The 27,640-nt window shown below is 42.4% G+C and overlaps 2 protein-coding genes across 13 annotated transcripts in view; one reads left to right on the forward strand and one right to left on the reverse strand.

Moving 5' to 3' along the window:
* Positions 1-10,707, forward strand: part of LOC139409304 (leucine rich repeat (in FLII) interacting protein 2) — a 54,141-nt gene extending 43,434 nt beyond the window's left edge. For 8 of the 12 annotated variants that reach the window (XM_071154256.1, XM_071154274.1, XM_071154248.1 and 5 more), the window contains 9 exons: positions 1,802-1,894; positions 2,367-2,459; positions 7,597-7,698; positions 8,317-8,449; positions 8,593-8,642; positions 8,725-8,845; positions 9,099-9,178; positions 9,530-9,634; positions 9,720-10,707. In XM_071154256.1, coding sequence (XP_071010357.1) covers positions 1,802-1,894; positions 2,367-2,459; positions 7,597-7,698; positions 8,317-8,449; positions 8,593-8,642; positions 8,725-8,845; positions 9,099-9,178; positions 9,530-9,634; positions 9,720-9,830 — 888 coding nt within the window. In that variant the 3' untranslated portion in view covers positions 9,831-10,707. The remainder of the gene's footprint in view (positions 1-1,801; positions 1,895-2,366; positions 2,460-7,596; positions 7,699-8,316; positions 8,450-8,592; positions 8,643-8,724; positions 8,846-9,098; positions 9,179-9,529; positions 9,635-9,719) is intronic. The other 4 variants (XM_071154328.1, XM_071154346.1, XM_071154318.1 and 1 more) reach the window with 1 other exon arrangement.
* Positions 10,543-27,347, reverse strand: LOC139409346 (mutL homolog 1, colon cancer, nonpolyposis type 2 (E. coli)). The gene is made up of 19 exons (XM_071154361.1): positions 26,702-27,347; positions 20,718-20,808; positions 20,489-20,587; positions 20,286-20,359; positions 20,100-20,172; positions 19,912-20,003; positions 19,763-19,805; positions 19,556-19,644; positions 19,065-19,177; positions 18,870-18,963; positions 18,637-18,790; positions 18,066-18,382; positions 17,654-17,784; positions 17,188-17,296; positions 15,828-15,891; positions 13,085-13,249; positions 12,844-12,936; positions 12,649-12,762; positions 10,543-12,310 (listed from the first exon to the last, which is right to left on the reverse strand). Exons 1-19 carry the CDS (start codon positions 26,806-26,808, stop codon positions 12,155-12,157), a joined length of 2,178 nt encoding a protein of 725 aa, XP_071010462.1. The 5' UTR covers positions 26,809-27,347; the 3' UTR covers positions 10,543-12,154.
* Between the last annotated feature and the right edge of the window lie 293 nt (positions 27,348-27,640).

Raw genomic sequence — 27,640 nt, forward strand, 5'->3', positions numbered from 1 at the left:
AATGCAAGATATGTACACATTATTAAAGTGACTAGTGATCCATTTATTAAAGTGGGCAATGAATTCAAGTCTGTATGTAGGCAGCAGCCTCTGTGTTAGTGATGGCTGTTTAACAGTCTGATGGCCTTGAGATAGAAGCTGTTTTTCAGTCTCTCGGTCCCAGCTTTGATGCACCTGTACTGACCTCGCATTCTGTATGGTAGCGGTGTGAACAGGCAGTGGCTTGGTTGGTTGTTGTCCTTGATTATCTTTTTGGCCTTTCTGTGACATCGGGTGCTGTAGGTGTCCTGGAAGGCAGGTAGTTTGTCCACGGTGATGTGTTGTGCAGACCGCACCACCCTCTGGAGAGCCTTGCAGTTGTGGGCGGTGCAATTGCCGTACCAGGCGGTGATACAGCCAGGATGCTCTCAATTGTGCATCTGTCAAGGTTTTTCAGGGTTTTGGGTGACAAGCCAAATTTCTTTAGCCTCCTGAGGTTGAAGAGGCGCTGTTGCGCCTTCTTCACCACACTGCGTGGGTGGACCATTTCAGTTTGTCCGGGATGTGTACGCCGAGGAACTTAAAACGTTCCACCTTCTCCACTGCTGTCCCCTCGATGTGGATAGGAGGGTGCTCCCTCTGCTGTTTCCTGAAGTCCACGACCGTGTATAGGCAGCGTCAAAAGCCAGAGGAGGTTGTGAAATATGAACACGACTCAAATGTTTTTTTTTAAATATAGATGGAAAATAGTATAAATCGGTGTAATGATGATGATACTCTCAATGTAACAAAGCAGAGAGAGGGTTGGAAAGAGATGAAACGTGAATCAAAAAAACATGGGTTTGCCCTGGGCTCTGTTTCAAAGATGGTATTATTAGAATTTTTTTATATGACAGAGGTTGTTCCACATGTTGCCAAGATGCAAGTTCTGTGGGAAAATATTCCTTAGACTTTATTCTGTTATTTCATTATTCTTAGCCTACTGTAAAATTTGTGTTGACTGTGATCAGAATAGCCTGTGTCTTGTTTGTTTAATGAACAAAATAACTATAGATTTCAGGTGCCGCAGCCTCACAGACCAGTAACATAGTTAAACAAAACAATATGCCATTCTTTTGAAAATAAATTGTGTTAGTCTTATGTTTCTTAGGACCTGCCTAAAACAAATAAATAATGTAAATCATTGTGATGGTTTATATTCAATGGGTTTATTAAAATAGACATTGGCCCACATCTACTCCCACTCCTACCCTTGCCGTCATGTGCATCAAATCAAAGTTCATTTGTCACGTGCGCCGAATACAACAGGTGCAGACCTTACAGTGAAATGCTTACTTACAGGCTCTAACCAATAGTGCGGGAAAAAAAGTGTGTGTGTGTGTGTGTGTGTGTAGGTAAGTAATAAAACAACAGTAGCACTGCTATATACAGACACCTGTTAGTCAGGCTTATTGGGGTAGTATGTACATGTAGATATGGTTAAAGAAACATATATGCATATATGATGGAACAGAGTAGCAGTAGCGTAAAAAGAGGGGTTGGCGGGTGGTGGGACACAATGCAGATAGCCCAGTTAGCCAATGTGCGGGAGCACATGGGAGATGTAAAAGGCTCATCTCTGCAAGAATGTGGTAAAAATGTATGAGCAAAATAAAAACATACTGTGAAGTCTGTCTGTAAAAGGGTATATGGAATATCGCTCTCTGCTCATGACTGTACTCTTTTGGGGGGGTTGAGATTTTAAACTTGTTTGATTAATGTTTTGCAGTTTTCCCTTTGTCATTAATTGAGTCTTACAACAGTCCTTTCTCTTTCATTTCAGGAACTAGAAAGACAAAAGCACACATGCACAGTCCTGCAGCACAAACAAGTGGAGTTAAAAGAGGGAATCCGCCAGAGAGATGAGCTCATAGAGGTATGTCTGCACTAAGAAAACAAACATTTGGTGGCAATCTGTTCACACCTGTTCTACACCTCTTTCTACAGTTCAATTCTCTACGGTTCTGTAGTCTCTGTACTGCAGTATCTTGATGAAGATCCAAGCGTGTGAGACTGTGCTTGTCTCGCATTCATCCCAGTGTCTCCTGACATCACTCTGTTTCACCGTTTTCTCCATCTGCTCTTTATCATGTTTCTTTGCCTCGTCTCTCTATACTGAAATGATCTCTTCTCCATATCATTTTCTGGCCTCCCATCTTTTCTCTGTTCTTTTTCGGTCTCTTACCTTTCGTCACTCTCACTCAATTTCTATTCAATGCTTTTGTCGCATCTGCATTTCTTATTTTTCCTCTAATTTATCCTGTCATGTCTCTTTCCTTTCTTTTAATCTATTTCATTGTTTTACCCTGTATCCCCATTCACTCTGTCTGTATGCAATACCACTACAGAAGAACCAGCGAATCCAGACTAACTTAGATACCCTCACCAGAGAGGTGTTTGACCTGCAGGAAACGATAAACTGGAAGGACAAAAAGATTGGGGTAGGAGGTCACGCTAGGGACTCTGAAGGATGTGAGAGGCAATAGATGTGCACAGACATGTTCAGATAGATATAGCTTGCTTAGTTTTGGTTGTATGTCTGACTCTGACCAAATGGAATTTGAAAAGTAGTGTTCAGATTCAATCCCCATCACTCAAAAGCATTGGTGTAAAGTACTTAAGTAAAAATACTTTTAAAGTAGTTTTGGGGGGTATCTGTACTTACTATTTATATATTTTTTCGCAACTTTTACTTCACTACGTTCCAAATGAAAATAATGTACTTTTTATTCCATACATTTTCCCTGACACCCAAAAATACTCGTTTCATTTTAAATGGTTAGCAGCACAGGGAATGGTCCAATTCACGCACTTGTCAAGACAACATGCCTGGTCTTCCCTACTGCCTCTGATCTGGCGGACTCACTAAACACAAATGCTTTGTTTGTAAATGGTGTGTTGAAGTGTGCCCCTGGCTATCCGGGAATTTCAAAAACAAGAAAATGGTTCCGCCTGGTTTGCTTCATATAAGATATTAAATTATTTATACCTTTTAGATACTCCAGTATATTTTTGGAATGTATTTACTTTTTATACTTAAGTATATTTAAAACCAAATACTTTTAGACTTCTACTCAAGTAGTATTTTACTGGGTGACTTTTACTTTTATTTTCTATTAAGGTGTCTTTACTTTTACTCAAGTATGACATTTGGGTACTTTTTCCACCACTGCCCAAAAGTGTAGATGGGTATTTCTATAAATAATGGGGACATTGGGATCAATATTAAAAAATGATTTGAACAAAAATAAAAAGGAATTTCATGCAGTTCCACATGAGTAGAGGAATAAAAGTGGATCAACCCACAACTCCACCTATACAACAACATAGGCCTAGGACTATACATCCTTTAAGCAGGGTTCAGACATTGGCAAGTCAAATTCAAGGACTTTCAGGGACTTTTTCATGCACTTAATTGTAATTTAAGGACATCAATGTTATAAATTATACAAACAATTGTATATAATTGTACATATAGGGCCTAATATAGAACCCCCCTCCCCCAAAAAGCATGGGGAAAAAGTAGGCCATTAGCTACCACTTTTTAGACCTTGCCAATGTTTCAATTATTATTACATTCTAAAATACAGTGCCTTCCGAAAGTATTCAGACCCTTTGACTTTTTCCACATTTTGTTAGGCTACAGCCTTATTCTAAAATTGACTAAATTGTTTTTTTCCCTCATTAATCTACATAAAATACCCCTCAATGACAAAGCAAAATCATGTTTTTAGAAATGTTTGCTAATTTATTAATATAAAATATCACATTTACATAAGTATTCAGACCCTTCCCTCAGTACTTTGTTGAAGCAACTTTGGCAGTGATTACAGCCTCGTCTTCTTGTGTATGACGCTACAAGCTTGGCACACCTGTATTTGGGGAGTTTCTCCCGTTCTTCTCTGCAGATGCTCTCAAGCTCTCTCAGGTTGGATGGGGAGCATCGCTGCACAGCTGTTTTCAGGTCTCTCCAGAGATGTTCGATCGGGTTAAAGTCCAGGCTCTCGCTGGGCCACTCAAGGGCATTCAGAGACTTGTCCCGAAGCCACTCTTGCGTTGTCTTGGCTGTGTGCTTTAGGTCATAATCCTGTTGGAAAGTGAACCTTCATCCCAGTCAGAGGTCGAGCACTCTGGAACAGGTTTTCATCAAGGATCTCTCTGTACTTTGCTACGTTCATCTTTGCCTCGATCCTGACTTCGTCCCTGTTGATGAAAAACATTCCCACAGCATGATGCTGCCACCACCATGCTTCACCGTAGGGATGGTGCCAGGTTTCCACCAGACGTGATGCTTGGCATTCAGGCTAAAGAATTCAATCTTGGTTTCATCAGAGCAGAGAATGTTGTTTCTCATGGTCAGTCTTTATGTGCCTTTTCCTGTGGAGTGGCTTCCATCTGGCCACTCTACCATAAAGGCCTGATTGGTGGAGTGCTGCAGAGATGGTTGTCCTTCTGGAGATTTCTCCCATTTCCACAGATGAACTCCAGAGCTCTGTCAGAATGACCATCGGGTTCTTGGTCACCTCCCTAATCAAGGCCGTTCTCCCCCGATTGCTCAGTTTGGCCGGGCGGCCAGCTCTAGGAAGAGTATTGGTGGTCCCAAACTTCTTCCATTTAAGAATGATGGAGGCCACTGTGTTCTTGGGGACCTTCAATGCTGCAGACATTTCTTTGGACCCTTCCCCAGATCTGTGCCTCGACACAATCCTGTCTCGGGGCTCTATGGAAAATTTCTTCAACCTCATGGCTTGGTTTTACTCTGACATGCACTGTCAACTGTGGGACCTTATATAGACAGGTGTGTGCCTTTAGGACTCCAATCAAGTTGTAGAAACATCTCAAGGATGAACAATGGAAACAAGATGCACCTGAGCTCAATTTCGAGTCTCATAGCGAAGGGTCTGAATACTTATGTAAATACATTATTTTTTATTAGCAAACATTTCTAAAAACCTGTTTTCGCTTTGTCATTATGTGGTATTGTGAGTAGATTGCTGAGGAAATGTTTTTATTTAATCAATTTTACAATATGGCTGTAACGTGGAAAAAGTCCAGGAGTCTGAAATACTTTCCGAAGACACTATGTGAGAATGTGGACCATTGCCTGACTAAATAGATTGATTGCATGCATGGCGATTTTTCTGTAGCCTATGTGGCCAACGCAGGCACACATATTAAAGCCATGAATAGCGATAGCATTAATCTCACCATTTCAAAAATCAAATCCATTTTTATTTGTCACATGTGCCAAAATACAACGGGTGTTCGTTCACCTTACAGTGAAATGCTTACTTACAAGCCCTTAACCAACCATGCAGTTTTACGAAAAATACCATCAGTAAAATAATCTCACCATTGCTGTTTTTATAACGAGAAAGTGACCAAAAACCAGGTTCCTTTTTAATGGAATGATTTGTATGGGAAGCCAATATTAGATGTTGTCATCCTCCTAATAACCTCATGTTGTTTTACTGCAACACAGTAGCGCAGGGAAACACATGAAAGTGGCCGTCTCTCACAAAATGGATCAAAAATGAAATCACAGACAAGTATAAGGGAGCAGGATAACTTATAAATTGGCTCCAATAATTACAATAACTTTTCAAGCACCAAATTGAGGAAATGTCACATTTAAGGTAGGCCCATTTCAGTACTTCTGAGCTCCAAATTCAAGTAGGCTACTTCAAGCACCTTGTATTGTTTAAATTTGCAGGTCTAACATAAAAATAAATACCAGATCATAGTGTAAATGGTTGTCATTATATCCAGACGAATTAAGAGGAATAGCGTTGCGCAATCGTCTGTCCTACACAAAAGACTGTCTAATCCGAGGCACAAAAACACATGAAGACATGAACTCATTACCTTGATGCTTTCTCTGTTAAATCTAACAAGACCCTGCTGGAAATAAAGCAGACCACAGATGATCAACATCAAGTTGCTAGGGTATTAGATCCAACGTGGATCCAGGCACAACTGTCTTCACCGGCGTAACGAATGAGACAACACAAATATTCTGAGCCTTTCTCCCAACAGTAGGGCTGCTGTTGCACCGCATGCGCTATCACATCATCTGTTCATCACCGTCACTCGGAAAATTCCTTCCTTCCTGAAAATTTCACGGCGTAACTAGTCAGCTGGACATGAAATGCAGATCCCAGCAAGTATTATGCGTAATTATTGAATAACCATGTTGACAGTATCAATTTAGGCTTTAAGTACCAAGGTAAGGTGACTCATTCGATTTCACAATGCATACATTATTTTGGATTTGTGTGCCCATGAAAACTAAACTGTTTCCCCCCCCCCCATAACGTAAGGAGACACAAAATATAACGTAGTTACACTGAATTTCTGAGATCTCTATACTGACAACTGTCCTACTGCTAGATCCGTGATTCTTAGAGGGAACCAGTTAAATGTCTAATTTAACTGATTTAATGCTTAATATATGATATATTGACAACTTACACTGCCATAAATCCAAGGACAGAAAAGTAGTTTTGTCACCTGATTTTAGACAAATCTGTCAAGACACCAACCATGATAAAGGATTAAACAGGTTTTAAATCAACTCATGCATTTTATTGAATAGAACTATGATCCCCCTTATATCTTCATGTAATGACATGAACAAAAATTGGCAGATTTATCAATGACTTATCAACAGCTATAACAAGTTGTCCTAGTTTATAGAAAGACCCGCAGTCTCCCCTCAAGTATTTAAAACATTGGGTTGGTGCAAGCTTCCAACACATTCCTTACACCAGTCCAATTCCTTTTAAATCGTGAGAGGGAGTGTTACGAGTGTACAATTCAGCAGAAGGGTCGAGAATCAGACCACCTATATCAGCCTGAAGGAAACTTGCTGCTGATTCACCGATCAATTAAATCTGTATCAGATAATCGACTGGTCCTAAACAGTCTATTGCCTCTCACATAGTTGCATGACAGGGAGCCTGTAGTCTTGACCAATTCTAATTCACAGTTTGGACTTTCCCTTAATGTGCATGTGAATTGACGATTGTTGGCTCACTAATTGACATTTTAAGTTGGATGCTATGGTCATTCTAGGTTTAAATGTAGGTTTTGTATGCAATCCACAAAGTTTAGTCAGTGCAAGGGAAAATGTGCACCTGCAAGCATTTGATATGTCGTGTATGGAAAGATCCATATGCCACCTCATTGATGGACATTTACACTGAAATGACAGCATGAGATCCATTTGACATGAGTCAAGACATCTTTCTTTGCAAAAAATAAAATTTAGTTCTACACCTAAAGCTTTGCCTGTTTAGTGTCAGATTGTGTCTGTTAATTGGCCTTTAGCGCTCCCTTACAGCACTGTCTTGTGTTGTCTGATCTGTGAGCATGTGGTGATTGTGTTTAACGTCTGCCACTTTGCCTTTCCAACTCAACCTTACCATTTTGGTGTGCCTTTTGTGTGTGCATACAGACATATGTGCATGTACAAAAAACATTGTTGTGTGCATTCATGTACGCATCAGTCTTTCCAACCTATCCTCGCCTCTTTTCTTTCCTTTCTTGTCTTTTCTCCCTCCTGCGTGTGGCCACCAGGCCTTAGAGAGGCAGAAAGAGTACTTTGATTGCATTAGGAATGAGAGGGATGAGCTCAGAGATGAGCTGGCTGACATCAAGGCGAAGGCCAAAACAGGAGAGGTAGGTCTCACCACCAGAGGGCTGGGAATAGTACTATAGATTTCCATTATATAGACAAATTTGGTTTACAGGAATATGCTCGCTAGCAACCAAACAGTGATTTTAAAAAAGCAACTTGTGGGGTCGACTGTCTTGTGTACCTCACCGTTTGTTCCTATTGTTTCTCCCAATGTCAAATTTGTTGGACACTTGGTGTGTCTGTCAGCCTGCGCACCAGTAATGGAAACCTTTTAGTACACTGTCACTTAATACGTAAAGCTCAACAGTTCTACGTGGTCTGCTCTGTGGCTTAATGTAGAACTGAACATTTTCCACCACTCCTCAATAGCCACCTTTCGGCAGCTAGGGCAGATTTACTTTTTATTTTTTTTAATCTGGCTGTTTCCTCATTATGCTACTTATCCTTTTATCTATAAAATGTCTTGCACAACCAGCTACATTAGTTTTAATTATAGACATTTATTTGGGGATTTCAACAGTCACTCATTTGCAGGAGGAGTCTCATTTCATACAAGCACATTTGTTTCGAGGATGACCTTTTGACCTATTTCAAAGTGTAGGAGAGGCGGCGAGCAACACCAATTGATATTCTCCCCGTCTTCCTTTGACTCCTCCTAGAAACACGGCCTGGTCATAATCCCTGAGGGCATGCCTAACGGGGACATCAGCCACGACGACCCAGCCACAGGGATCACTGTGGTCACACAGGAGGCTGCCCAGGTGCTGGAGTCAGCAGGAGAAGGGCCTCTGGGTGAGTGGAGGGGACAGGCGCAGCTCTATTAAAGGGAGCATGGGGACAGATAAATGAACTTGTATCACTCAATAATACCAGGGGGAGAGTTTCATTGCTATGGCCATAGCTGCAAGGAACCTCATATTTTCTTTCCTTTGCAGATGTTAGGCTACGAAAGCTTGCGGATGAAAAGGATGAACTCTTAGCTCAGGTACATATAGTTTTCCTTTTCGACCCAAGTGACACGTTCTCATGAGTCTTTTTTTGAACTGTCTGCGTGTGGCGTTTCACAGATCAGGAAGTTGAAAATGCAGCTGGAGGATGAAAGGCAGAAGCACTCGAAGATGGAGAACGCCTTCACAGAGGGAGAGAGAATGGAGAATGGCACTGATCTGCACGTCATCGAGATGCAGAGTAAGTCTCATTCGTGCCCAAACCTAAAAAAAGATCACAACAGAGGCATACACGTCACCACTTAAGTCTGTCTAAAGACTTTCTCGTTACATTATTCATACACAGAACCCCACTTGTCCAAAACATCCTATTAGCAGCTGCCAGTTCCATCTCTTCTTGTGTGCCAAGAACGAACTAACAGCAAGGCTCATATCTTTATTCTAATGTCCTGCGTAAGGTAACTGTACTAACTCAAATGTTCTACTCTCTGCAGGAGATGCCAACAGACAGATAAGTGAATACAAGTTCAAGCTCTCGAAGGCAGAACAGGAAATGGGCACAATGGAACAAAACGTAAGTCAATGGAAACACTGACATACTTGTCCACATGTAGGGTAGGGTAGCCTAGTGGTTAGAGCGTTGGACTAGTAACCGGAAGGTTGCAAGTTCAAATCCCCGAGCTGACTAGGTACAAATCTGTCGTTCTGCCCCTGAACAGGCAGTTAACCCACTGTTCCTAGGCCGTCATTGAAAATAAGAATTTGTTCTTAACTGACTTGCCTAGTTAAATAAAGGTAAAATTAAAATTAAAAAATGTACCCTAGCTGACCATATGCCAACTGGATACATTAGTGTTTGAATGAGAAAAGGAAAATAAGTCAGATTCGTATGTGAAGGACTTAGTTTCATTATCCTCATATCCAGATCAACAGACTTGAAGGACAAGTGTCCAGATACAAGGCATCGGCGGAAAACTCAGAGAAAATAGAAGATGAGCTGAAAATTGAAAAAAGGAAACTTCAAAGGGAGGTAAGAAACCAAACTAAAATCAAGTCCGTGGCCAATGTTTGATTTTACATCAAATGTTCTCTAAATCTCTCTCCTTTTGCCACAGCTGCGTACAGCTCTGGATAAGACTGAGGAGATGGAGATGACCAACAACCACCTAGTAAAGCGCCTTGAGAAGATGAAGGCCAATCGGAACGCCCTTCTGTCTCAGCAGTGAGGTCTGCTGGATTGCCGCAGAAGCCCTTAAACTCACACCTCAGTGTCTGGAGCACATTTCCATTCTTCCTGTAACACTTAAAGTTGTGTAGCAAAACCAAAAACACTTACAGAAAAAAAGCAACACTGGTAGCACCGAGGCAAGAGTTCGTTTTTTTTTTTTTTTTTTTAAATAAAGGATTAGCATTGGTTTGTGCACCAGTGTCTTCGGAAGGGAGACTCAACCTATTAAACCATAGTTACTAGGGGGAGGTGATGAATCTAAGGAAAATTTGACTCATTACTTTATTTTTCAAAGCTTTGTACTACATGTTATTCACAAGGTTTTACTGCTGGGTGCTTGGCTATTATAATTTTTTTTTAATAAGTTGCATGAATGAGTATAATGGCGCTTTTTAACTGTTAAACCCTTACGGCTGCTCTCTGGCCGTGCACCTATCCATAATCCCTCACACAGTGAAGTGCCTTCTCACACCTGGAGACTGAGGGTTTTGCATTAACCAAACAATTCAAAACAATAACTGGTACAGAATTATGTATTTAAAGGTGCAGTCATGATTTAATGAAATATATAGAACCAATTGTCTGCAGAGGTTTCTCAAATATTTAAAGATTTCTTGGCAATAAGTGTAAATGTCAGAACTGTAAATACAAGGTAGATTTGTTAATTTTTTTTGCATGGGTTATGGCACATTGAATTCCATTTGTAAGAGTGATGGTTTGAGGTTCTTTATTTGGGGTACATCAGAAGACAGCACTACATACCACTTCTCAAACAGTGTTCGCTGCTTTGAAAGCCAAGCAGTTTCAAGTCTCAGGACCACACAGTGATTGTGTCTGGGGCAGCTATCGCATTGAATAAACTCTTAACAGATTTACACTGCCCTTTGTTTCATTTTGTTACTAGTAATCATGAACAAGTTGTTAATGCTTGAATTATACCCAAGCACCTCAATCCACTCTGTAAAAGTCAATGGTTAGAGCTCCCACCACCTAAACAATTTGGAAGATGAGGGTTTGTACAGTACATACAGTTGAAGTTTATAGGTTAGAACATCTACTTTGCATGACAAGTAATTTTTCAGACATTAATTCACTATCACAATTCCAGTGGGTCAGAAGTTTACATACACTAAGTTGCCTGTGCCTTTAAACAGCTTGGAAAATTCCAGAAAATGTGGTCATGGCTTTAGAAGCTTCTGATAGGCTAATTGACATCATTTGAGTCAATTGGAGGTGTGCCTCCTTTTTTTTGTAGATCTCTACAAGTCTGGTTCATCCTTGAGAGCAATTTCATCTGTACAAACGATAGTACGCAAGTATAAACACCATGAGACCACGCAGCAAGGAGATGTGTTCTGTAATTTTGTGCGAGAATCATTACCAGAACAACAGCAAAGGACCTTGTGAAGATGCTGGAGGAAATGGGTACAAAAGTATCTATATCCACATTAATTGAAAGGCTGCTCAGCAAGGAAGAACCCACTGCTCCAAAACCGCCTACAGTTTGCAACTGCACATGGGGACAAAGATAGGACATTTCTCCAAAAAGTACTCTGGTCTGATGGAACTATTTGGCCATAATGACCATCATTATGTTTGGAGGAAAAGGGGGGGGGGGCTTGTAAGCCGAAGAACACCATTCCAACCGTGAAGCACGGGGCTGGCAACATGTTGTGGGGGTGCTTTGCTGCAGGAGGGACTGGTGCACTTCACAAAATAGATTGCATCATGAGGTAGGAAAATTGTGTGGATATATTGAAGCGACATCAGTCAGGAAGTTAAAGCTTGGTCGCAAATGGGTCTTCCAAATGGACAATAACCCCAAGCATACTTCCAAAGTTGTGGCAAATTGGCTTAAGGACAACACAGTCAAGGTATTGGAGTGGCCATCACTAAGACCTGACCTCAATCCCATAGCAAATTTGTGGGCAGAACTGAAAAAGGGTGTGCGAGCAAGGAGGCCTACAAACCTGACTCTAACACCAGCTCTGTCAGGAGGAATAACCCAAAATTCATCCAACTTATTGTGGAAGGCTAGCTGAAACGTTTGAACCAAGTTAAACAATTTAAAGGTAATTCAAAATGAGTGTATGTTAACTTCTGACCCACTTTGAATGTGCTGAAAAAGGTAAATCACTCTACACTATTATTCTGACATTTCACATTCTTAAAATAAAGTGGTAATCCTAACTGACCTAAAACAGGGATTTTTACTAGGATTAAACGTATTTGGCTAAGGTGTATGTAAACTTCCGACTTCAACTGTATATCAAATGGTTTCCCGAAACAGACATGCAGCCCATGGACAGTGTTTCTCATGTTTTAGCATCGCTCAAATACTTTGTAGAGGTCTGGTAGATTAGCAATCTGGAGTACGCTGCCATCCTCACTGAAGTGTTTAGGGGGACTGAAGAGGCTCCGGAAGGATTTAAACAGGAGATGCTCCACCTTCCAACGCCACGAGTTCAGCTCTGCATCCTGCAACACATTCACAACCATAGTCTGTTCAGTAAGTGCTAAATGGGACCGAAAATACAAGAGCGTGTTTCTACGACATGGCAGTATTTCTTCCATTTCAAAATGATTTGCTCCTGAATCCTTGGTTTCTACTAAATGTGACCTAGGTGTCATCAACTACCCGCTTATATCAGATTGACAAGTGCGAGACACACAACAAAAACACAAGGCTGTGTTCATTAGGCACGCAACTGAAAACAAAAATTGGCCAACTCCATGTAGTCCTTCCCTGTCAGTTCATTTCCTTCTGTTTGATGCCTAATGAAAACAACCCGGGATGGCGCATCTGAGTGACATACCTGCTCCTCCTCTCCCGGCTCCAGCTCCAGGACATACTGTTTCCTGATAGAGTAGAACTGGCTGCACTCCTTGCTGAAGTCTCTGAAGCAGTCCTTCTCATTGTCCCAGTTCACCTACACAACCCCTTCAATTAGTCCGTTTAGTCTATAAGAACTTATTGATAAGACATGGTCATGGATAAGAATAGTTCACACCTCAGTAGCCAAACGTAGGATGAACATGGGCAGACCCTCCATAGGAGGGGTGTACTTGTCAAGCAGCAATGGCAAACCGGTGAGATTTCCTTCCTGCAAACAAGACACATTCTGATCTTAAGTTTTGCCCTGATTTCATGCATGACAATTACATTTAGGGGGCAAGTGCTAATGTTACAACCAGGTATGATTTCAATGTTTTTGTCAGCACAGACAGGATACAGAGGGTCAGCAGACAGACCTGGTCGATCTCCATGGAGAAGTAGTCCTCCAGCATCTCAGATTTCTTCTTCAAGAAGTCGACTATGTATTGGGCCAGACCCTCCTTGGGCCCGTCCTCCTCCGACCAGCCGCTCTCCTCGGAGTCCAGAGCCAGCATGGCCAGGTCATAGAGTGGCGCAGGCTCCTGGAACAACACAACATCATCAAGCCAACTCGGAGCCAAATATCTGGGCCCGTATTCACAATGCGTCTAATCTATTTTTAGGTCCTCCCTGTCCATCTTATCTGAAAGGCTAAATTGTTCTGAGACAATTAGTGAAAACAGGCCCAGAATCACAGCCTCTGGTAATGTGATAACAGGATTTTAGAAACAAATAAACTTATTTACATAAGTATTCAGACCCTTTGCTATTAGACTCAAAATTGCACTCAGGTGCATCCTGTTTCCATTGATCATTCTTGAGATGTTTCTAAAGCTTGATTGGAGTCCACCTGTGGTAAATTCAATTGATTGGAGATGATTTGAAAAGGCACACATCTGTCTATAAGGTCACACAGTTGACAGTGCATGTCAGAGCAAAAACCAAGCCATCAGGTCGAAGGAATTGTCCGTAGAGCTCAGAGATAGGATTATGTCAAGGCACAGATCTGGGGAAGGGTACCCAAAAATGTCTGCAGCATTGAAGGTCCCCAAGAACACAGTGGCCTGCATCATTCTTAAATGGAAGAAGCTTGGAACCACCAAGACTCTTCCTAGAGTTTGCCGCCCGGCCAAACTGAGCAATTGGGGGAAAGAGCCTTGGTCAGGGAGGTGACCAAGAACCCGTTGGTCACTCTGACAGCTCCAAAGTTTCTCTATGGCGATGGGAGAACCTTCCAGAAGGACAACCATCTCTGCAGCACTCCACCAATCAGGCCTTTATGGTAGTGTCCAGACGGAAGCCACTCCTCAGGAAAAGGCATGACAGCCCGCTTGGAGTTTTCCCAAAAGGTGCCTAAAGGACTCTCAGATCATGAGAAACAAGATTCTCTGCTCTGATGAAATCTTTGGCCTGAATGCCAAACATCACTTTTGGAGGAAACTTGGCACCATCCCTACAGTGGAGCATGATGGTGGCAGCATCATGCTGTGGGGATGTTTTTTTAGTGGCAGGGACTGGGAGACTAGCCAGGATCGACGGAAAGATGAACGGAGCAAAGTACAGAGAGATCCTTGATAACCTGCTCCAGAGCACTTAGGACCTCGGAACCTTTGCCCCAGTCTAACAGGACAACACAGGAATGGCTTTGGGACAAGTCTCAATGTCCTTGAGTGGCCCAGCCAGAGCCTGGACTAACATCTCTGGAGAGACCGGAAATAGCTGTGCAGCGATGCTCCCCATCCAACCTGACTGAGCTTGAGAGGATCTGCAGAGAAAAATGGGAGAAACTCCCCAAATACAGGTGTACCAAGCTTGTAGCGTCATACCCAAGAAGACTCGAGGCTGTAATCACTGCCAAAGGTGCTTCAACAAAGTACTGAGTAAATGGTCTGAATACTTATGTAAATGTGATATTTCAGTTCTTTTAAAAAAAAAATTGCAAAATGTTCTTAAAACCCGTTTTTGCTTTGTTATTACAGTGTGTAGATGGATAAGGGTAAAAAGCTTTTTAATGTAACAAAATGTGGAAAAAGTCAAGGGGTCTGAATACTTTCCAAATGCATTGTACAAACTGCTCCCAACTTTAAAAATGTTAGGCACCAAACCAGAAATAGATATATTTTATATAGTTCAGGCTTACATTAGGCCTACATGAATCCTACCTTTGAAGCACATCTTATGAGAAGCAGACCCTTCTCCTTTCTTCATGGGCCAATAAAATTGGTCTAGACCTACTGTCAAGTTACCAGGTTGTTAGCTAGCTAGGTAACATGACTGCAAAACGTTGTTTGTTATAAAACGTTTTTTAGGACAAGCAGGTGAGATCCAATCAAATTTCATTAATGACATGCGCCGAATACAACATTTGACCTTGCAGCAGTAAAAAATAACAATATATACAGGGGGGTACCGGTACAGAGTCAATGTGCAGGGGCACCGGTTAGTTGAGGTAGTATGTACATGTAGGCAGAGTTAATTAAAGTGACTATGCATAGATGACAATAGAGAGTGGCAGTGGTGAGGGGGGGGGGGGTGGTGAGGGGGGGGGGGGGCAATGCGAATAGTCTGGGTAGCCATTTGACTAGATGTTCAGGAGTCTCATGGCTTGGGGTAGAAGCTGTTTAGAAGCCTCTTGGACCTAGACTTGGCGCTCCGGTACCGCTTGCCGTGTGGTATCAGGGAGAACAGTCTATGACTAGGGTGGCTGGAGTCTTGGACCATTTTTAGGGCCTTCCTCTGACACCGCCTGGTATAGACTGGCGCATATAATAGAGTAATTGTTGTTTAAAACATTTCACTGAATTTATAAAACAAAACTGACTAAAACATTTTATAAACAGGTGCCAGTTGGTTCTTTAGATAGGTATGGTCAAAAATGTTGGCAGTATCATATGAGACGGTACTACGGTATTCTAAAATGTTGGCAGTATCATATGAGACGGTACTACGGTATTCTAAAATGTTGGCAGTATCATATGAGACGGTACTACGGTATTCTAAAATGTTGGCAGTATCATATGAGACGGTACTACGGTATTCTAAAATGTTGGTATCATAAGTACCATGATATTACCGTGGTACCGGTATACCGTGCTACACATTGATGTGTGTCATACTTACAGATAACCTCAAGATGCCAAAGTTACCGAAGTCGTAGATCAACATTTGGTAGAATAGCTCCTGGCTAAAAAAGACGAAGAGAAAAGGCCAAGTATTCAACACCTTGAGCAACCGCACAGGAATACTTCTAAATCGATATATTTATTTTGCAGCAAAGTATATTTTTTAAAGCTTCTACATGCAACTCTGCACAACAAATGTTTTTCTGAACACTTCTACATTAATGTGGATGCTACTATGATTACAGATACAGTATAATGGATGAGTAAAAAAGTTGGGAGGCATAAATATCATACCCCCCCCCCCCCCAAAAAAATGTGAATCTCCCCTGTTATTGGTAATGGTGAGAGGTTAGCATGTCTTGGGGGGTATGACCTTTGTGCCTCTGTCACACAAGCTTGATGTAGTCATTGTGTGCTAGGAATATGGGACCAAATACTTTTGACTACTTTATTACAGGCCTTCAGAAAGTATTCATACCCCTCGACTTATTCCACATTGTGTTGTTACAGCCTGAATTCAAAATGGATGGTAGTTTTAATTTACTCACCCATCGAGACACAATATCCCATAATGACAAAGTGAAAATATGTTTTTTTAAATATTTACAAATGTATTGAAAATGAAACACACAATATTTAACTGACTTTGTAGAATCCCATTTGGTAATGATTACAGCTGTGAGTCTTTCTGGGTAAGTCTTAGAGAGCTTTGTACAATATTTGCCCGTTATTATTTTCAAAATTCTTCAAGCTCTGTCAATTTGGTTGTTGATCATTGTTAGACAACCATCTTCAAGTCTTGCCTTTGATTTCCAAGCAGATTTAAGGCAAAGACTAACTTGGCAACATTCACTATCTTCTTAGTAAACAACTCCAGTGTAGATTTGGCCTTGTGTTTCAGGTTATTGTCCTGCTTAAAAGGTGTCTAGTGGAAAGCAGACTGAACTAGGTTTCCCTCTAGGAGTTTGCCTGTGCTGAGCTCCATTCCGTTTCTTTCTTTATCCTTACCATAACAAATGGGCTGAATACTTATTGACTCAAGATATCTCAGCTTAAATTGTTTATTCCACTTTGACATTATGGGGTATTGTGTGAAGGCCACTGACACAAAATCTCAATGTAATACATTTGAAATGCAGGCTGTAACACAACAAAATGTGGAAAGTCAAGGGGTGTGAATACTCTCTGAAACCACTGTATGTGTGAATTCTTCCAAATACTTTATGACACCTTCAAATGAGGGGACAAGATGCATAAAGTGCTTTCATATCCAAAAATGCTGCCCCGGTACAAGCCAAATTATACATTTTAGCTTAACTGTCCAAATAAATAGGTAGGGGAGTGCATGTGGTTCTGACCTGAGTTTGGTGGTGTTGAGAAGGTACAGTTTGGTATGGTGCTGGATCAGAGTCCACTGGGGGTTGACACAGCCCACAAACGAGTGATTCTGAAGCATCTCTTGAAGACCTGAGGAAGACCAAACATACATTGGACAGGCTCTCAAACCAGATCTTCTGCTAAGGGTTTTTGCCCATCCTTAGTTTACTACAATCTCCCTTTTCTGTACTGAAGTAAGTACAGTATTGCAACAGCTGTGTGCGAAGTAGCTTTCTTCACCTGATGGTGTCAGCAAAGACACAATCACGAGTATAGTGGAATATCTACAGTATATAGTGGATTAGCTCGTTCAAATCGCATTTCCCCTTCCTCAGTTCTCCCCCTTTCACACACTACTTCTAACCTATGGTAGTTAGAATTGAGACCACCGCAGACACTCCTTCCTGTACGTGTCCAGTATTTGATGATGAATGGAGTTGGCTATACCTTTGTGTGCGTGCTCAGCGATGTCATCTCTCAGCTCCTTCACACTGCTCAGCTTGATGGCTCGTCTCCTGGTTGTGGCTGCAGCAGTCAGGTCCTCCTGCTCCTTGTCCTGACCGGCACGGGGACGCTTCCTGGGCCGACCCAACAACACCCACACACTGCTATTACACTGCTTTTACTAAACAAGTAAACACACACCATACTCAGTTAAATACGTACGCGCACACACACACACACATCTAACAAATACACACGTGAGTACACACTCCATGCACCACCAAATATACAGACATTCTAAGCACCACTAAATACACTGACACACTCCATAAACCACGTAATACACCACACACAGACTATTCAAACAAGCACTCAGTGAATGTATCCCTGAAGCCCACTAAGAAGGCATGATCACCTGGGGAGATCAGCTGGGGTATTTCGGCTGGTTCCCTCCCCATCCTCTGTGGCACCTGGCGCCTGTTCCTCCAGGATCTCTGCATTGTCCATCTCTTCCATGTCATTGGTGGTCACAGGTTCCCCCCTGCTCTGCCCTTTAGGGTTGGCTGTGGGAGTAGGGGCCAGCTTGGACGCCGGCTGGAGAAAGGCGTCCAGCTTTTGGGCTCTACTGTCGGTCCTGACCATCTGATGGGCGTAGACCCGCTCACTGTCCCCTGTGGAGTTGGAGGAAGACTTCCCCTCGCTGGTGGAGACAGACAGCCCAGGCAGCAAAGTCTACAAAGAAATAGGTCAAACGGATAACCTTTTATTATTCACCTCAATTCCAAAAATGCAGCTTCTCTTTTTTACTACTACTGATTCTACACACCAACTAATCCACTAAAGAAAAGAAAGAGAATTCCATACACCCAGTTTAGCTTATTGGCACATACTGTATGTTGTGTTAAATACCTAGTAGTATAATATCCTGTTAAAAACAATACAAATGAGAAGACATTCAGCATGGAGGACTGCCGAGCTAACAGCACCTGTGTGAAGTACGTGCGTGAGGAGTTGGAGCCCAGGAGTTTGCTCTCTATGTGTCTTTGAACGCTCTCGACGATACAGTCTTCGTGGAGGAAGTGCACCTCGTGTTTGGTAGGGTGGACATTCACGTCGATGTTATGAGGGGCAATCTCCAGGCTTAAGCAATAGAACAAAGAACCGTAAACACAACCAGAAATCATTTGCTATCCAGTTAAGTGACAGTAACCGGAGTTACCTGAGATATAGAAATGGGTGAGAGTTCTTGGGAAGGTATGCAGCATAAACGGTCTCAATGGCTTTTTTTAAGGCACTCGATTCAACCAGACGATCTGAGGAGAAAACAAGACTATTAGTAAAAAAAATTCACAGGAATATCGTATTCAAATTCATATAACTAGTTATTTTAACATAGCGCTCCTGTGGCACATACGATTGATGAAGAGGATGAGGATGCACTTCTTCACTGAGTAGTTGGCGTTGGAGATGTGGCCCTTCAGCTTATAGGCAAGCTTCTGATCCTCACAGCCCACTTCAATCAGCTCCCTATGGAGAAAAGAAAACGTGCAACACACTGCTCACTCTTCACACTACAAACTCAACGGCAAAACTGGTATCGATGACATCAATGTAGCCAGATTTCAACCCGTTCTGGTTGTAATTAAGTTATTTCAACCAGCTTTGCCCGCTGGAGAAGGTCAAGATCACTGGGCACAGTGAAAAAGCAGCAGAAGTCCAATTAACTTAACTATGCAGAACATATCAGATTATAGCTCAAAGCATTCACTAACAGATCAAGATAAAACTCTGTCTGGCTGCAGATACAATTCAAAATGGATGGCATAACCTTTATTCACTCAACAAGGAACTGACATCCCAACATGAGAGAGTAATCTTGGAGGGGTATTTTTTGCCTCCCCCTACCTGCTGACTGTATTGCCGAACACCACACGGATATTATCCAGTATGGAGGCGTTGGGTAGGGTCCTGACGTCTGCCATGGTCTCGCCTTGCTGGGAAAAAAAAAGACAGAATATTTGTGACAAACAACCGAAGTCTCCTCCCTTCGGGGACAATGACCTCCGGTGAAAACATCAAGGGTAGGAAATGTGAAGGAAAACAAAATCTCACCTTTTTGACAGCAAAGCTTTTCCCAGAGTTGTGTATGGCATACCTGTCAAAACAAAAATGATCAAAAAAGATAGTTTGCATGAGTCACAACACATTGCCAGCACACAGAATAAAAAAAATATTTGTGACGCTTGAAGCCACACACACACCTGCTCACCACCTCCACAATCCTGGAGTACTCCTCACTGGGGCTCTTTAGTGCTTTCCTTCTGGTGGACACGTTATAAAACAGATCCTCCGCCTGTGGATGTTCAGAGATACTTGAAGTCGTCGTCTCTTTTCGCACATTCTAGTCGATATACCTTTGCAGTTGTAAGTGGCCATTTAATGAACTCACAGTGATCTGTGTCCCCTGGTTTCCAGCGCAGGGTTTGGGTTGGGTCTTTAGTTTCCCATCGCAGTAGGTGGCTCTGGGGAGGGTGAGGGCAGCACTTACAGACTGAGGATTCAAACGCGTTACTGGGCAATACGACAAAAGGACTGATGGCCTCGTCAATCAAAGCGTAATGAAATAACAGGCTACCTGTAAGCACACTTGGCGTCAGCCGTTTTGGTTGTTATGGTCACATGGGCAACATGGCTTATACTGGCAAGTGCCTGAAACACACACACACACACACGTCACATGGATAGTCCAGAAACACTAGAATTGAAAATCTAGCTTTGCCCACATAAAGAATTAACCTACACCAAAATACATCCCCAAACAAATCGGAAATGCTTCACCTCTCCTCGGAAACCATAGGTTGAGATGGCGTTGAGGTCCTCAAAAGTCTGGAGCTTGCTTGTTGTAAACCGTTCACATACTATTTCCATATCTTCTTTCTTCAAAAGATAAACAGTCGAAAAGAAATTGAGAAGTGAACCAAAATATGGACTTGGTGGAAGTTGTTTATTTTGCTTACATGACTCACACTCTCTCTCTCTCACACACACACACACACACACGTCTTACCCTGATGCCAGTGCCATTGTCTTGTATCTGGATAAGTTTCAGACCCCCCTCCTTCACAGTCACCTGTATGTTGGTGGACTTGGCATCTAAACTGTAACATTACAGTGAATGCAGATGTCATATGGTGAACCAAACTGATATCTTCTCACAAACCAAATTGCAAAGACTTGGTACAGTAACTATGTAAACAATCAGCTGTCATGCGAATAGCAACTGCTGCACAGCTACAGTTAGCTATGGATATAACTCCAATGTGACAAGTATTAAATCACATTGGAGTTATTGCCAAAGCTAGCTATGCTACAGATTCAGTCACCAGATGCTGAGGGGGGGGGGGGGGACCTCAGCAGCCTGTATTTGACACTGTAGAGAACCTCCGTGACAGTGGCTGAGGTCCACAGCTGTCTGACCACCACCCAGGCAGTGTTGAACAAACACACGAGCAGGTGTGTGTGTGTGTGTGTGTGTGTGTTGGTGGTATGAATATTTTTTTATTTATAATTCATACAAAATGTTGTTACTCATACATGCACGTCTAAAACTTTGTTACACTGTTGTATTCTCTGACATACAGACCTGGACCCAAACTAAAGACTTGTCTGGCCAACACAGACACCTATGAGGGTGTCAGTCTGACACCCAGAGATGACAGCACCCTGGCTCGTGTGACATCATCCATGTCCAAACTCATTGACCGGCTGTGCCAAAGCATGGGCAAGATATTTGGGGATTATAGCTCTGGGATCCACAAAACTGGTGGATCTGCAAACTTGGCCTGATGCAGAAAACTCTGAAGTTTAGCATCTTACAATAACACTCCTGATCTTACTAACAATCCACACTTGTTAAAAATCCAGTAAAAGCATTTAACTAAATATTATTTTCCTTATTGTGTGTGTATCTTCAGATTTTGGAGATTCAGAGTTTGATGATCTAACAAGGCAATTTCAGTCTGTGATGTGGATCTGATCCCAGACCAGTGGACCATCCTGAAAGCTAGGCCCTACCAGGATCCAAAGAGCAGCGTGAAGAAGACGTCCTGGCCCGAGGTCCACAGGACGTTCAAACAACTGTGCCCTGACCTTCTTCAGCTGGTAGAGATCAGCTCAAGCCAGCGTCTGGCCCAGAAGGCAAAACTTTATGGAGCAGAGAGGAGCAAGGAAGACTGAGGACAAGGAGGAAGATAAGTCTGAACAAGACTGAAGAGGCCTGGCCTAATTTCAATCAAGCATGTGTGTGCGTGTGAGAGCGCGCGAGAGAGAGAGATAGATAGAGATGTAATGGTTAGTAGTTCCGTGAGTTCTTGAGACTAGAGTTCGACCGTTTAATCGGAATGGCCGATTAATTAGGGCCGATTTCAAGTTTTCTTAACAATCGGAAATCGGTATATTTGGGCACCGATTTTTTTAATTTTTTTTATACCTTTATTTAACTAGGCAAGTCAGTTAAGAACACATTCTTATTTTCAATGACGGCCTAGGAACGGTGGGTTAACTGCCTTGTTCAGGGTCAGATCAACAGATTTTCACCCTATCCGCTCGGGGGATCCAATCTTGCAACCTTACAGTTAACTAGTCCAACGCTCTAACCACCTGCCTCTCATTGCACTCCACGAGGAGCCTGCCTGATACGCGAATGAAGTAGAAGCCAAGGTAAGTTGCTAGCTAGCATTAAACTTATCTTATAAAAAACAATAATTCATAATCACTAGTTATAACTACACATGGTTGATGATATTACTAGTTTATCTAGCGTGTCCTGCGTTGCATATAATCGATGCAACGCTGGGGGATGATTTAACAAAAGAGCATTTGCGAAATAAGCACAATCGTTGGACGACTGTTGTTGCCGTAGGCGACGTTGTTGCCGTTGATGTCTGTTGAGGACCTGCCTTACAACAGGCCTACAAGCCTTCAGTCCAGCCTGTGTTCCTGGTGTAACTCGGGCAGTTGTTGTTGCCATCCAGTACCTGTCCCACAGGTGTGATGTTCGGATGTACCGATCCTGTGCAGGTGTTGTTACACGTGGTCTGCCACTGCGAGGACAATCAGCTGTCAGTCATGTCTCCCTGTAGCGCTGTCTTAGGCGTCTCACAGTACTACGGACATTGCAATTTATTGCCCTGGCCACATCTGCAGTCCTCATGCCTCCTTGCAGCATGCCTAAGGCACGTTCACGCAGCTGAACAGGGACCCTGGGCATCTTTCTTTTGGTGTTTTTCAGTCTCAGTAGAAAGGCTTCTTTAGTGTCCTAAGTTTTCATAACTGTGACCTTAATTGCCTACCGTCTGTAAGCTGTTAGTGTCTTAAAAACTGTTCCACAGGTGCATGTTCATTAATTGTTCATGGTTCAATGAACCATGAACAAGCATGGGAAACAGTGTTAAAACCCTTTACAATGAAGATTGGTGGTTATTTGGATTTTTACGAATTATCTTTGAGACAGGGTCCTGAAAAAGGGACGTTTCTTTTTTTTGCTGAGTTTATGTATACATGTGTTTAATTTAACCTTTATTTAACTAGGCAAGTCAGCTATGAACAAATTCTAATTTTACAATGACGGCCTAACCCGGACGATGCTGGGTCAATTGTGCACCGCCCTATGCGACTCCCGATCACGGCCAGTTGTGATACAGCCAGGGATCGAACCAGGGTCTTTAGTGACACCTCTAGCACTGAGATGCAGTGCCTTAGACCGCTGCGCCACTGGGGATGCCCTTTTCTTTGCGCTCTTAACTTATTCCCCCCCTAGATAATGTGTAGAATTGCTGGAAATTATCTTTAACACTTTTTAAATGTTTCGCTCAGCCTCATGGCAAAATGTGTACCGTTAGGAAAGGATAGGAGAAAAGACAGCTAGCAGAGCAAAGGATGGGAGGAAAGGGATCAAGGAAAGGAAGCTGTCTATTCTTTATTTAATCTGTATTTAACTAGACAAGTCAGTCAAGAACAAATTCTTATTTATGTAGGGGGTACCAGTACCGAGTCAATGTGCGGGGGGTACAGGTTAGTAGAGGTAATATGTACATGTAGGTAGAGGTAAAGTGATTATGCATAGATAATAAACAGAGAGTAGCAGCAGTATAAAAACAATGGGGGGGGGGGGGGGGGGGGTGTCAATGTAAATAGTCTGGGTGGCCATTAGATTAATTGTTCAGCAGTCTTTTAGCTTGGGGTTAGAAGCTGTTAAGGAGCCTTAGGGACCTAGACTTGACGCACCGGTACCGCTTGCTGTGCGGTAGCAGTCTATGACTTGGGTGACTGGAATTTGTTTGGGCCATCTGGCACCGTCTAGTATATAGGTACTGGGCTGTACACACAACCCTCTGTAGCGCCTTACAGTCAGATGCCAAGCAGTTTCCATACCAGGCGGTGATGCAACCGGTCAGGATGCTCTCAATGGTGCTGCTGTAGAACTGAGCATCTTTTCTGTCTCCTGAGGGGGAAAAGGCATTGTCGGGCCCTCTTCTCCACTTTCTTGTTGGGCTTGGACCATGATAGTTTATTGGTCATGTAAACACCAATGAATTTGAAACTCAACCCACTCCACGACAGCCCCGTCGATGTGAATGGGGGCGTGTTCGGCCCTCCTTTTCCTGTAGTCCACAATCATCTCCGTTATCGTGCTCACCCGAGGGGCCCCTTGCGTCATCTGTGGATCTGTTGCGGCAATATGGGAATTGGAGTGGGTCTAGGATTTCCGGGATGATGGTGTTGGTGTGAGCCATGACCAGCCTTTCAAAGCACCTCATGGCTACCGACGTGAGTGGTACAGGGCAGTAGTAATTTCGGTAGGTTACCTTCGCTTTCTTGGGCACAGGGACTATGGTGGTCTGTTGAAAGATATAGCTATTCAGACCCTTTACTCAGTACTTTGTTGATGCACCTTTGGAAGCAATTACAGTCTCAAGTCTTCTTGGGTATGATGCTACAAGCTTGGCACATGTGAATTTGAGGAGTTTCTCTCATTCTTCTCTGCAGATCCTCAAAAGCTCTGTCAAGTTAGATGGGGAACGGCTTCCGTCTGGCCACTCTACCATAAAAGGCCTGATTGGTGGAGTGCTGCAAGGAACTCTGGAGCTCTGTCAGAGTGACCATCGGGATCTTGGTCACCTCCCTGACCAAAGCCCTTCTCCCCCGATTTCTCAGTTTGGCCAGGCAGCCAGCTCTAGGAAGAGTCTTGGTGGTTCCAAACTTCTTCCATTTAAGAATGATGGCCACTATGTTCTTGGGGACCTTCAATGCTGCATAAATGTTTTGGAACCCTTCCCCAGATCTCTGCCTCGACACAATCCTGTCTTGGAGCTCTACAGACAATTCCTTTGACCTCATGGCTTGGTTTTTACATAAACAGGTGTGTGACTTTTCAAATCATGTCCAATCAATTGAATTTACCACAGGTGGACTCCAATCAAGTTATAGAAACATCAAGAATGATCAATGTCGCAGCGGTCTAAGGCACTGCATCTCAGTGCTGGAGGCATCACTACAGACACCCTGGTTCAAATCCAGGCTGTATCACAGCCAGCCGTGATTGGGAGTCCCATGATGGCCTACATTGTAAATAAGAATTTGTTCTTAACTGACTTGCCTAGTTATATATATATATATATTGTGTGTAGATTGAATGCACTGTATGTAAGGGATAATCAACAAGAGGCTTTGCGTTCTATGGAAAATAAGGAATGCCATGGAAGGTGTGTTCCACAATGCGTTAGCGGAGTAGAACTCATCTTCCACGGACTTGAATTAATCTTCCATTGACTAACGCATAGCCTCTCGTTGATTATCCCTTACATATACCACAGCTATAGCATAGAGCCACGAGTTGATTATCCCATTTATGCCATGGCTAGAATTTAATAAATTTGCCGCTATACATTTTCTCAACATCCACTGAAGTAGCTAGCAAGTTTACTAGATCGCAACAGTAGTTGCCTTGGTTACCAAACAAACAGACTTGCTAGTTTATCTAAACAAACCATCAGTCCTCGCTTGCTATTATGAAAATCTAATTCAATAATGGCAATAATGTTTTCAATTCGACTTTTACTGTCAAAAGCAGTTCAAACACAGAACATGTAAGAACTATAGTAAAGGAATTCTACAGTGCATTAGAGGGAAATAATGCATGCTCTAAAATAACCTTCAAACCGATCCGAAACAAGTATTCAACAATGACATGGCAAAACAGACATAAACTGGGAGGTTCGAGCCCTGAATTCTGTTTGGCTGACAGCCGGTGTATATCAGACCCTATATCACAGGTATGATAAAACATACATTTTTACTGCTCTAATTACATTGGTAACCAGTTTATAATAGCAATAAGGCACCTCTGGGGTTTGTGGTATAAGGCCAATATACCACTCCGCGTTGCGTTGTACTTAAGAACAGTTCTTAGCTGTGGTATATTGGCAATATACCCCCCCTTATTGCTTAAATATACCACGGGTATGAGGCAAAACACTTGTTTACTGTTCTAATTACATTGGTAACCTGTTTATAATAGCAATACTGTACCTCTGGGGTTTGTGGTATATGGAAAATATACCACGGCTAAGGGCTACCTCCAGGCACTCCGCCGTGGATAAGAACCGCCTTTAGCCGTGGTATATTGGTCATATACCACACCCCCTGATTGATTGTAAATGCGGAAAGGGAACTACGAACGATAGGAGGAAAGAATAATCACTTGCTTTTGATAATGACTCATTTACTTTGGATCATGACAGTTTCGCAAACATATCGTATCGTAACATATAGGCATATTTACAGACGGATTTTGCATGCATTCTGTATTTGCACAACTGACACACACACACTGATAGAGTTATATATCCATAGAGCTAACCAGCCAACTCGTTAAATAACGTTAGTACCATCAGACACAATTATAAACTCTTAGCTTGAACGCTAGCTAGCTACTGTTGTTAGCAATACGGCTAACAATTAGCATTCATCCTAGTTAGCTAGTTAACTTACCAGTTTTCAAGCAATTCTTTGATAGCATTTGCAGGACGTTGGATAACTTCTCCAGCAGCAATCCGATTAACAACGGTCTCATCGAGTCTCCGAATCACCCCGGACATACTGTTAGCTTTGATACAGATTGTGAATATTATCAGAAGTAACACAAATAGCTGCTTAAATGGGACACCCTTACTTAATAAGAGTAGCTAGCTTAACATCCTACCACCATCACAACATGTTGTTAAAAGCGCGGGGGAGAGTGAGGGGTTCGATTAATCTCGCCAGTGCGCCCGTTGAGCCGTGTTTTGCACCGGCTGAAAGTTGATTGCATTCGATTTGGAACCGGGCTGCCTCTCGGACGTGAGCCAGGTAACCCGCTCTGTCCGAGACCGAGGTCGCCTCAAAACAAAAGTGAAGTAATTATTAAGCAATAATTAAGTAATTCGTAGGATTCTGTTTTCCCATGAAACAGTGACTGATCTGCCTTCACAATAAAAACTAGATAGAAAAAGCACACATTTATTTTATGGAAAAGAGATGTATGTTTCTGGACGATGCACCAATACTGCCTTGTTGACAAAATAACGGAGTGGTGTCACTTACTGCTTTCGCCCGATGATGTGACCGGATTTTTGCCCGGTTCAACCTGGGCCAGTGTAAAATAACTCCCTGTGTCAAATCTCTTCTATACAACCCCATGATTGGCTGTTCCTAAAAACAAGTCAACTGTAGCAGCCAATAGGGATAGGAATTGCTGTAACAAATCGCGAGTGCCTGTGTTTCCTGTGATACAATGCTACTTTTGGTTTAGATTACTACTAGTGTGCATTATCAAAAAATATATTTTATATTTAGCTGCCATGAAAATTGCCACAGTGCTGTCAATCTGCTGGAGATTAACATCTAATAATTTACATAATAATCATACCAAAAATAAAATCCTTATTTTTT

The sequence above is a fragment of the Oncorhynchus clarkii genome, chromosome 1 (assembly GCF_045791955.1).
Source record: "Oncorhynchus clarkii lewisi isolate Uvic-CL-2024 chromosome 1, UVic_Ocla_1.0, whole genome shotgun sequence".
NCBI classification, from domain to species: Eukaryota; Metazoa; Chordata; class Actinopteri; order Salmoniformes; family Salmonidae; genus Oncorhynchus; species Oncorhynchus clarkii.